This window comes from Cebus imitator, unplaced genomic scaffold, assembly GCF_001604975.1.
Source record: "Cebus imitator isolate Cc_AM_T3 unplaced genomic scaffold, Cebus_imitator-1.0 Scaffold85, whole genome shotgun sequence".
Lineage (NCBI taxonomy): Eukaryota > Metazoa > Chordata > Mammalia > Primates > Cebidae > Cebus > Cebus imitator.
The window spans coordinates 3,716,159-3,727,256 of record NW_016107400.1 but is presented as its reverse complement, the minus strand read 5'-3'; the positions used below and the strand labels follow the sequence as shown (position 1 = coordinate 3,727,256).

The following is an 11,098-nucleotide window of genomic DNA, read 5'->3' as shown; positions in this document are numbered from 1 at the left end:
AGTACTCAGCTCTCTCCATCTCCTGGACCATAGATCTGGTGTCCCAGAAGCCCCAGAAATTGAGGTGCTGGTTGTTCTTTCAATAGCACCACCTACCCAGTCTGTCTCCATGGATTCCCCAACTCACAACCTGTTGGAAGCGTACACTTACCTCATCCCTGCCTTTCTTTGTTTCCCCCAAAGACTATTGTCAGGATCTTGGTTTTAAAATTATTTTATTATTTGATTCTAGGAAGAGTAAATAGCATAAAAACATGAGCTATGGGTAACTGATAACTTTGAAGGTACTTGCATTGTTCTCACAGTTATCATCTGAGGTCTGTAGATGCCACACAGAGGTGAAACAATGTGGTATTTATAATGTGTCTGGGTTAGTGCCTGGAACATGGCAAATGCTTAATAAATGGTGGTTCCTCTCTGATCCTGACAGTCCCAAGGTTTAGGATGACTTGGGGATGATTCTAATGTCCCAACCGTACACACAAGCCTTGTCTATCTGTGGGAGTATTCATAAGTTTCCTTCCTTTCTTCCCTCTCTCCCATTCTTCCTGTCTTCTATTATTTTTCTTTATCAGTTTCTCTTACTACTTTTGTTTTTTTCAAATTTTTCCTCTTCTTTTCTCCCTATCTCCCTCTTTCTTATGTTCTTTTATTCTTTTATTTATTATGTTCTTTTATTCTTTTATTTCCTTATTACATTCTTTTATTCTTTCTCTCTTTCTTCCTTTCTTCTCTTTATTTTTCTGATTCTCCCTCCAATTCTCTTTCTTCTGTCTTTTATCCCCCACCCCCACCGTCATCTCATCTTTCCTTTATTCCTCCTTCCTTTGTTTCCTCTCTCCTACCCTCCCTATTTATTTCTTTTTTCAGTTGCTTTCCTTTGCCCTTTTAATATTTCCTTGGCTTATTTTTCTTTCCTCTTTTTCTGTTACACTCTCCTTTTCACTCTCATTCCTTTTCTTTCTTCTTTCAGCAACTAACTTGGTAATGTTTTGTGCTAATAACCAAGGAAAGACAAAAATTACATTCATGTTCTTTCATAAAGAATCTCATATCATCACAGGAAGGCCAAGGGCCCAAAGGGAAAAGAAAGAAAAAGAATAGGGGAATCCAAATGAGTGCCTCTTAGACATCTCTCTGGGCACAGGTTTGTCCGGACTTCTTCCACTCCTTGTCTCGAAGCTTGGCTCGTTGAATTTTCCCTGTGATATTCTTGGGTAGGCTCAAGACAAATTCTATCTGTTGAAAGAGAATCGGTCCAGGGTGGGTCATCTGTGACCATCTGGGCTACATAAGAATCTAAGGGACTCTAAGCTCACCATGGTTGCTATCACCTACTACTCTAGACTTAATTTTTTTTCTTTTCCTGGGACAAGCTCCTATCTGGGACCCAAATTCAATAACTGGGTTCTCCTGCCTTGTCAACCTCCATGCCTCAGTTCTCTGCCCCAGAATGAAAACAGCTGAAAACTATGCTTTTGTCTTTCCTCATAAGAACACTTTATTTTTCCTATGGGGAGCCACCCTCTCTCCCAGTCCATGTCATGGGGTAGGGCAGTTCTCTCTCCCCCATCCCCACTCACTTTCTCTGAGGATGACATGGAATTGACCAATCAGTGTGGCATTGCCCTGACTACAAGGATTCATTTAATAATGGGCATATGGCCTAAGCTGGTCCAGTGAGAGTAACCCAGAGACTTTTGCTGAGGCCTTTGGAAAAAACATGTTCATTTTCTACTGGAGTTTTCTAAGCTGATAAGAATATATGTTTGGAGCTGATGGGGCCACAAAGAAAAAGCATTTCAGTAAATCAAGCCACTACAAAGGAAGGAGAGTCAAAGGGCAAAAGAGATAGATACACCTGACCACATCTTAGGAATGCCTGCAACCAGCCATGATGAAAGCTTTCCCCACCCGCAGACTTTTCAACTGTGAGCAATAAATCTCAAGTTAAATTTCTGTCACCTGCAACTGAGCATTGCATAACCCTGAATGCTATAGCAAGAACCCAGTACAGAGAATGGGAATACAGGCAAGATATTGGCTAGAATTTATTCCCTTGAAAGCATTTGGCATTTAATTCATAGTGAGTCAAAAACAGGTCATTTTTCAGGCATCAAGATGGTTGCTAGATTGTCTTTTGGAGCTTTCTTGATCATAGTCAGGAAGACTTTTTTTTTTTTTGAGACACTGAGTCTTACTCTGTTACCAAGGCTAGAGTGCAGGGGCATGATCTCAGCTCACTGTAACTTCCACCTCCAGGGTTCAAGCAATTCTTGTGCTTCAGCCTCCTGAGTAGCTGGGATTACAGGCATGCACGACTATGCCTGGCTAATTTTTGTATTTTTAGTAGAGACGGGGTTTCACCATGTTGGCCAGGCTGGTTTAGAACTTCTGACCCCAGGTGATCCACACCTTGGCCTCTCAAAGTGATGAGATTACAGGTGTGAGCCACTGTGTCTGACCCAAGAAGATTCTTTTTTCTTTTTTTTTTTTTTCTTTTTTGGGACAGAGTCTCACTCTGTCACCCAGCTTGGAGTACAGTGGCTTGATCTCGGCTCACTATAACCTCCGCCTCCAGGAAGGCTTTTTAAAATTAGAGGGATGTCCTCCTCCTGAGGACGATAACTATAACAGGAAAACAGTTTTTTTCTCAAGTTTGAGTGACTTGGGAGCTCAAAGGCCTTACCTTTCTTGGATACTTGTATGGGGCTGTCACTGACTTCACATGCTGCTGCAGCTCCTTGGTGAGCTGCTCTGGGTCATGGGACAGGAACTGCGAGGCCAGGACCACAAATGCCTTCACCACCTGCAAAAAAGGTGAGGGCCAAGAGAGAAGGGATTAGAGTGTGTAGTCATCTCCTGGAATAATGTAAAATTGGCTTTAAGACTTCCATTCCCCCTTGTATCTCCTTATTTGCATTTCCAGTGATCCAGGTCAAGGGAAAGGGAGAAACTGGGGACAAGAATGAGGTTCCAGCTCTCTCTGAACTCATTTATCAGATGAGCAGGTGGACAATAGATTGAGACCAGGCTCACTTCATACTCCAAGGATAATAGAGACAGATGGGGAGAAAGAAGATAGAGGGAGAGAAAAGAGAAAAATAGACTAAATACCATAATCTTAATGTGTTTAACTTCTCCAAACTTCAATGTACCCATCCGTAAAATGGATAAAACTGCCATATTTAACTTATGGTAAATAAAATGAAATCATATACAGCAGGGCCAGCTCAGAGCTGGGCATACAGGGTTTTCTCAGTAGAGAATCCCCTTTTGGCCTTACTGCTCAGGGGTTCCCATAATTTTCTGTGTGATGTGTTCTATGCCTACTGGAGGTATGATAGTACCCGGCTTACACCCTGCAGAAAGGTACTAGGACACTGACACACACATTCCACCTTAATCTTTTCCTACACACACATCAAAGTCCATTAGACCCCATCTGAGCCTAATCCTATAACCCTGGCTTTATAGGGGTCTTTTCCCCCTTTTTTTGCCACTGTGAACCCTGTGGCACAGGAGCTCTATCTTTTGGCTCAAATCCCTCCTATGTTCCTCTGGTGAAGAATCAAACTCTGAATCAAATACCAAACAGCAGGATAGAATCCTTCCAGCCTCGTCAAAATAGACATTTTAGGGTCTATTTTGTTGAGGGTACTAGGCCTTGTTCCAAGCAATTTACTTTCTAAAAACTTTTATTGACTCATAATATTTGTATATATGTATTGGGTACAAGTGACATTTTGTTACATGCAAATATTGTAATTATCAAGTTAGGATACTTGAGGTGTCCATCACATTGAGTATTTATGTATGTATGTGTTTATATTTGTAATTTATGTTTGTATGTGTTGGGAACATTTCAAGTCCTCTCTTCTAGCTATTTTGAAATATACAATACATGGTTGTTAACTCTGTCACCCTATTCTTCTATTGAACATTCAAACTTATTGTTTCTATTTAACTGTATGTTTATACCCATTCACCTACCTCTCTTCATCCCCCTCTTTCCCACCCACCCTCCCTTTCCAGCCTCTTGTATCTATCCCTCTGCTCTTTATCTCCATGAGATCAACTTTTTTAGCTCTCACTTATGAGTGAGGACATGTGATGGTTATCTTTCTGTGCCTGGCTTATTTCACTTAACATAATGAAATTAACGACCTCCACCTCTCTCCATGTTGCTGCAGATGACACGATTTCATTTTTTTTAATATCAGATAGTATTCCATTGTATATATATACCACATATTATTTATCCATTCATCCATTGAATACTTAGGTTGATCCTATATCTTTGTATTGTGAATAGTGCTGCAATTAACTTGAGAGTGTAGACATCTTTTTGACATGCTGATTTATTTTCCTTTGGATAGATAACCCAGTAGTGGGATTGCTGGATTGTATGGTAGTTCTGTTTAGTTTTCTGAGAAATCACCATAATTAAGTAATTTACAAATATTAGCACATTTAACCATCATAATAATCTCTCATCTTACAGATGGGGAAACTGAGAAACAGAGAGGCCAAGTAGCTTGGCCAAGGTCACATAGCTAGTAAGTGGCAGGACCAAGATTGGGATTCAGAGTGTTCAGCCCCACAGCCCCTGTTCTTAAACCATCATACTACACTGCCCTTGTGTTCATATTTGTTCACCCCCAGACTACTGCTTCCCCATTACCTGTCCTCGGATGGGATCTGGGCTGCCGATCACAGCTGTCTCAACCACGGCAGGGTGCTCCATCAGCGCATTCTCTACCTCTGAAGGCCCAATCCGGTACCTACAGAAGAACCTGTCTTTTACAGAAGACTAGACATCCAACCTCTAGGCCATCTCAGAAATCTGGAACAAGCCAGAGTAAAGACCCAGATTTCCCTTCCCAACCCAGAAACCAAGCTCACCCGCTGGAGTTAATGATATCATCTGCCCGCCCCAAAAACTGGAAATATCCATCTTCATCTTTGATTCCCTGGTCTCCAAGGAGCCAAAAGTCCCCTCGAATGTTGGCTGCTGTCTTCTCAGGATTGTCCTGGTGACCACAGAAAGACAGAGTCATTGTGCCTGCAAAGCCTAAATCCCCTGCCCTGGGGCTGCCATGAACAGATGTCATAAATATTAAAACTGTATGTGTGCAGTGCATAACTTGAACATGGCAGATGTACCCTGAACCAGCCAACCCTAGACCACAGTTAGAACTGGATCTTTCCCGTTTATTGACATTATTTCACCCAGGGTCTCTCAGCTACTCCTCTAAGTCCAGTCTGATGGATATTATTGATGTATTTGTTCATCTATGCTTAGGGCACTTTCCCCGACTGATTCCATCTCCCCTTTCATAGATATCCTAATCTCTGCTCATTCTGTAGCACCACTCAAAGCTATCATTTTGATTAAGTACTTTTCTTGGCTTCCTTGTTAAATCTGAAAGTTCTGAAGACGTTAGCCAGGAAGTGTCCAGGGACCCTGGCTAATGTGCATATTTCTACAATGGCTGGGTCCCTCTATTCAGCTAAGGCACTTGCTTATAAGTAATGAAAATGCTTGAGCTTTATCCCTTGTCAGTGTATCTTCCTCTCTGACTCAGGTATAGGGGCATGGGCTCCAGACTGGAAGTTCAGTTACTGGATTATGTGGTGTCATAAAGAATTCTTAGGCAGATCAAAACTCAGATTTACTCTGCTGCCTTACTAGCTGACTTTGAACTACTACATCATTGGGAATAGAGGGACACTGATGATTAGAGACACCAAGAAGCTTGTCTGAAGCTAAACAGCCAATACAGAAGGTAGAACTGAGACCAGAAGCCAGATTTCTTGGCCACTGGCTTGACTTTCTCATGGCCATCATGCAGCCTCTGAGGCCTTAGGAGTCTGCCAGACAGATACCTCTGAATCTACTTCCTTTTCTGTCCAATGGGGAGAAGCCCATGACTTAGTACCTCACTGGCATTTGGAAATAGAGTGGAACTGCACACAGGAAATGCTTGGAGAAGGGCACATTGTGGCCCTGCCCTGATCTCTGAGGCTCAGTTTTTCTCATCTGTATAATGTAGATATTCAGATCTACAACAATTCTTTTATTTAACATACTCATGACACACAACTTACATATGAAGAAACTGAGACATGGGAGATCAGTAACTTGCCCAAGATCATGCAGTACATAGTAGAGCAGGGTTTTGAACTCGAGCAAGCTGAGTCCAGAACTTTATAGGGCAGCTGGGAGGAGTAAACGAGTTTAAAGCTTTAATGAGTTTAAAATTTAAAGAGTAAATATGTTTATAGGACAATGCTTGCCTTGTGGTATGCATTCAATAAATGGTAGAAAGTACTATTATTTGATTTACTATTTGTTTAGTTTATATCTCAGGGGTCAGAAGGCATGCCCTTGGTGTCTTCTCTGCCCACTTTCCAATTGTTGTGAGCTTGAGCAAGACTTGTAATCTCTGGCTCCATCATCCTCACCTGTCAAGTGAGGTGGCCAGACTCAAGGATTATCTGTCTTTATCTTCCCAAGATCTGAAGATAGGGATTCCTCTAACTAGATGGTGAAATTCAGTGTAAAGTTCCTGACATGGCTCTAAATAAGATCAATAGCATGGAGCATGGGGATAATACCTAAGGAAGAGGGCAAGGGTGCCCTTGGGGGAATGATGCTGTGTATAGTTCAGGGTCAGTAATATTTTCAGGAAGAAACAAAGGGTTCTTAAGGAGTCTAAGGGCTAAATGAAGAAAAATAAGTCTTCCAATGAGATCGCATTGATAGGCTGAGGATGGCAAGGCTGAATAGCCAGTCTTTTCTTCCACTAGCAAAGCATACATTCTTGAAAACTGGACACTCTTTGTCTCTCCACATCTAATGCCTCTTGGGAGTTTTAGAGCATTGGGCCTCCCCCATCCCATTTAGCACTCCCTATCCTCACTGGGGAACAGAGGAAGAGGAGCACAGGTTTCTCACCACATAGCCAGAGAGTATGCCTATAGGCTTGTTGGGTTTGACCCTGATGCCAATGTCTCCTTCTTTGCCAGGGGGCAGGACATTGCCCTTATCATCTATGACCTGGAGAAAGAAGCAAATTGGAAGAATTATCCACAGAGCAGGAGAGGGCTTCAATGGCAGCATGAGATTGCTGCGTTGGTCAGATGAAAGACCCTCTTGCTCTACTGTAGACGGAAAACAACAATCAGAAACCAAGGGAACCCAAGAGTCTTAAACTCAGATCTCTGCTCCATCTGCCTGGAATGGTTTAGTTGAAGCCTTTTATTGAGACTGGCTCAGATGCACCTGGGGAGATGCTTTTGGCTCTAGGGGCTCAGATAAAATAATAGCCTCCCCTTTAAGATCTATCTCACCTGTGGACTTAGAAATCAGGCAGATCAAAACTCAGATGTACTCTGCTACCTTACTAACTGACTTTGAACTACTTAAACTCTGTGCCTCAGTGCTTTTACTTGTAAAACAGGTACTGACAGCTTATTTCGCAGGATTTTTATAGGAATGAAATAAGATACTAAGAAAGGGGTTTAGCAACTGGTTATCGTAGTGAATGGTGTGGCAAATAATTGCATGTGATAGTGAGTAGAGTCTGAGTTACACCTTAGATATATAGAACTATACACATAACAGATACATAAACACAAATTCTAGTTCTCGAAAAACCATAAGAGAAAGCAGTAAAACTTTAGAAACAACATGTTTATTATAGTGTTTTTTTTTTTTTACTAGTGAAAACTGGGACATCATCCCTTGGTGCAATAAAAGGCATAAAAAATGGTAGATACATACTATTTGCTACAATATCATCATTAAAAGTCATGCTGCAGATTGGTATTAGTTGAACTGAAAAGATCATTATCTAAATTGTCAAATGATAAAAGCAGGTTACAAAATGTTATGTCAAGATTCACCCTTATTTTTGTTTTTAAAGCATATATCCTTGCATACTGTCAGGCTAATTTGCTAGATATTCAAAGTGGGTCTCTCTGGATGGTAAGAATATAAATCATTTCCCCTTTTCCTTCTTTATTCTATCACACACTCTCCCTATCCTTCCTTCCTTTTCCCTCTTTTCTTATATTATCTTGATTACTTTCTATTATTTTTAACTCAATAAACAATGTAATAAATAAATTACTGGAAATCAGTGTTTCCCCTAACTTCCTCCCTCCTTAGTGTCCCAAGCAAACCTGCACATCATAATTGGGCATAGCTGTTCCCAAGTATCCTGGTTTGATTTTCATTGTCTTGGAAACTCTGCAAGTTAATCCCTGTGGAAAGAAGCAGACAGATCAGCAAACCTCAGGAGGAAGCACAAGGTCACAGAAAAAGAAAAAATTTCTGCAGAGCAGGTCCTGACATTGTCCCGAACTTGGCCTACACTTGGTGGCTCCCTCCCTCCACATTCCCTGGCTCTCTCCCTGTTACTGGAATCACAATCCTATGGGCTTCACTAAATTGTTTGTTCAAGAAGTAACCTAACTACCACTCCCTAGGAAGAGGACCTAACAATCACATTATATAATCTCTTTTAGGGGGAGCCACACTTTAACATGACAGTATGGATACCCATACACACTATGGATATGACACTATGGGTAATTTTATTTTTAATTTTTGTGGGTACATAGGTGTATATATTTATGGGATATATGAGATGTTTTGATATAGCCATGCAATGTCAAATGATCACATCATGGAGAATGGGAAATCTATTTCCTCAAGCAGTAAAATATGCTTTTAAAAGTATCTCCTGTGGCAGTGCCAGTTCTGCTTGAGCCCTGAAATGAACCTCCCCAACAGAGATGTTGGTGTCCTTGCAAGCATATCCTAAACATGTCCTCCTCTGAATGGCTGGAGGCCCCTGCCAGGGTATGCTTGCCACAACTCCATTGTCCTCATTCATATTTGCAGAGCTCTTCCTGACTCTTTTGCAGCACAGAGCTGCCATCAACCCTCTGCTGGAGTTCTTCCAAGGGTACTTATTAGCCAAAGAAGGATGCAGGGTAAGAGAGTGTAGAGCAAGAGAAAAGAAGTGCTGAGAGTCACAAGTAAGAGGCACTGGAAAAAGGAGCGAAAAAGTTGGGGGAAAGTGTTCCCCATGTAGTTTTGGTAAGTAAAATAGCATAGAACAGCGTAAATCCATATTGTGCGTGTGAGACCTGAAGAGTTCCAAGAAGATATCTCAGGAGGTGCAGTAAAGCCTTGGTGGGCTCTTCTTCCCATTCTTCACTTCAATCTAAGCAGCTTTGTACAGTGCTTGACAGGTTTGATAAACTTTGGTCTCTGATAAAATGTTTCTCCATCACAGAGGACTTTTCTGACTATAGTATTTGATTTACCAACTCCTCACCCCATCTCATCTGCTTTACTTTTTCCATAGCATTTCTCACCACCTGCCATGCTAGATATTTCTTAGGTTATTGTCTTTTTTCCCAGATCCCGGTGGAATGCAGTCTCCCAGAAAACAGGAGCTTTGCCTGTTTCATCCAGTGCTGAATTTTCGACACCCAGTGCCTGTCCCATCATAGATGCTCAATAAATATTTCTCAAATAAATGAATGATAAATGGTGGCTAACATTTTTTATTGTCAAAGAGACTTTTGAAACCCAAAAAGTGCACCCAGCCCAAGGTTCCCGTGGGAACAGGTACCGTTTCTGTCTGGCCATAGAATTCTCGGATGTCCAGTCCTGTCTGGGCCTTCCAGTTCCTCAGAATTTCTGGAAGAAGAGTGTCCCCTCCAGTTAAGCAGTTCTGTAGATGCGGGAACTTGTAACTGAAGAAGAGAAATAAGTGTTTCCCCTCAGCCTCCCTGGAACCACAGTCCACCCAGGCCTAGAGCTGGGTTCTGGGTGCTCTGATGATGCAAATGGCTTCATGGGGCTATCTGTGTGAGAGATTCAGACAGATAGGCATGCATGTATGTGAGGGAATCAGATGGATGGGGTCAGACTCTTACCAACCCTCAAAGCCCCATCACCTGGAAAGATCCTGCTGAAGCAACATCTGGTAAACAACGGGGGCACTCAGCATGGTTTTGACTGGGTAGCTGGACAGTGTCTGGAAGAAGAGAGCCAGGTGAGACACTGGTCACCAGGTCAGATGCCAACTTATGGCTAGGCACAGTGGTTACAATCGTAAACTATGGAGTTGTAGAGGTATGGATTAAAACCCTAGCTTGTTTGCCATGTCTGTTTCAGGTTAAATGAGCCCCACAATTTTCATGCACCCTGAAGACACAAATAACAGGGAAATGAATACATATTATGGTATTGAAAAAGTCTAGGACTAATTTGAAACATTTTTGTCAAATCCTGGCTGGTTGTTCTTGCTGGTTTAAGACTTGCCCTCATTAACAACCCCTAGGAGTATATCAGCCCCCAGCAACCAAGGGATGCACAGCAGCTGTCTTGGTTAAGTCCCTTAACCTTCTGTAACCAGCTTTATAATAGGCAGATTGTTTCCAGCCTTATTTCCCTGAAAATATTTTTGGGATATATTTTAGATATAAAAGTTCTTTAAAAAGTTAAAGGCATCTATAGACATTTCAAAACAATTGCTACAAAAGGACCTAGTACTGAATACTTGCCATGTCCTGTGTTACCTCATTTAATTTTTACAATCACCTCATGGAGTGTGTACTGTCATCCTTACGATACAGTGGGGAAACCCATGATGTACAAGTTTAAGTAACTGCTCCAAGGTCACCTAGTCAGCAAGCAGTGGGATCCTTATTTGCAGCAGGTATTCCTAACCGTCATATAATACCATCTCCATCCCATGCTTTTCTTTATGCAGAATATTAGTATATAATAGACAATACTCTATTAAATATAATTTTCTCTTGCTATAACAGAAAACAGACTAAGACAATACTCTATTACATTCTGTGACTGAGTAATTTATCTGGGACTGAGTAATTTATAAAGAAAAGAAATTTATTTCTTGCAGTTCTGGGGGCTGGAAAGTCCAAGGTCAATGTCAAGAAGCTGCACCTGGTGAGAGCCTTCTTGCTGATGGGGACTCTGCAGAGTCCCAAGGAGGCTCAGGGCATCATATGGCAAAGGGGCTCACAAGGTAGAGCAAAACTGGCTTTT

At 41.6% G+C, this 11,098-nt stretch overlaps 1 protein-coding gene across 3 annotated transcripts in view; it reads right to left on the bottom strand.

Annotated features, from left to right (window-relative positions):
* Positions 1 to 920: 920 nt before the first annotated feature.
* Positions 921 to 11,098, bottom strand: part of LOC108308478 (acyl-coenzyme A synthetase ACSM2B, mitochondrial) — a 36,177-nt gene continuing 25,999 nt past the window's right edge. For 2 of the 3 annotated variants that reach the window (XM_017534317.2, XM_017534318.2), the window contains 8 exons: positions 9,982 to 10,061; positions 9,654 to 9,777; positions 8,191 to 8,271; positions 6,962 to 7,063; positions 4,906 to 5,033; positions 4,685 to 4,784; positions 2,690 to 2,809; positions 921 to 1,239 (listed from right to left, as the gene is read on the bottom strand). In XM_017534317.2, coding sequence (XP_017389806.1) covers positions 1,126 to 1,239; positions 2,690 to 2,809; positions 4,685 to 4,784; positions 4,906 to 5,033; positions 6,962 to 7,063; positions 8,191 to 8,271; positions 9,654 to 9,777; positions 9,982 to 10,061 — 849 coding nt within the window. In that variant the 3' untranslated portion in view covers positions 921 to 1,125. The remainder of the gene's footprint in view (positions 1,240 to 2,689; positions 2,810 to 4,684; positions 4,785 to 4,905; positions 5,034 to 6,961; positions 7,064 to 8,190; positions 8,272 to 9,653; positions 9,778 to 9,981; positions 10,062 to 11,098) is intronic. The other variant, XM_017534319.2, reaches the window with a different exon arrangement.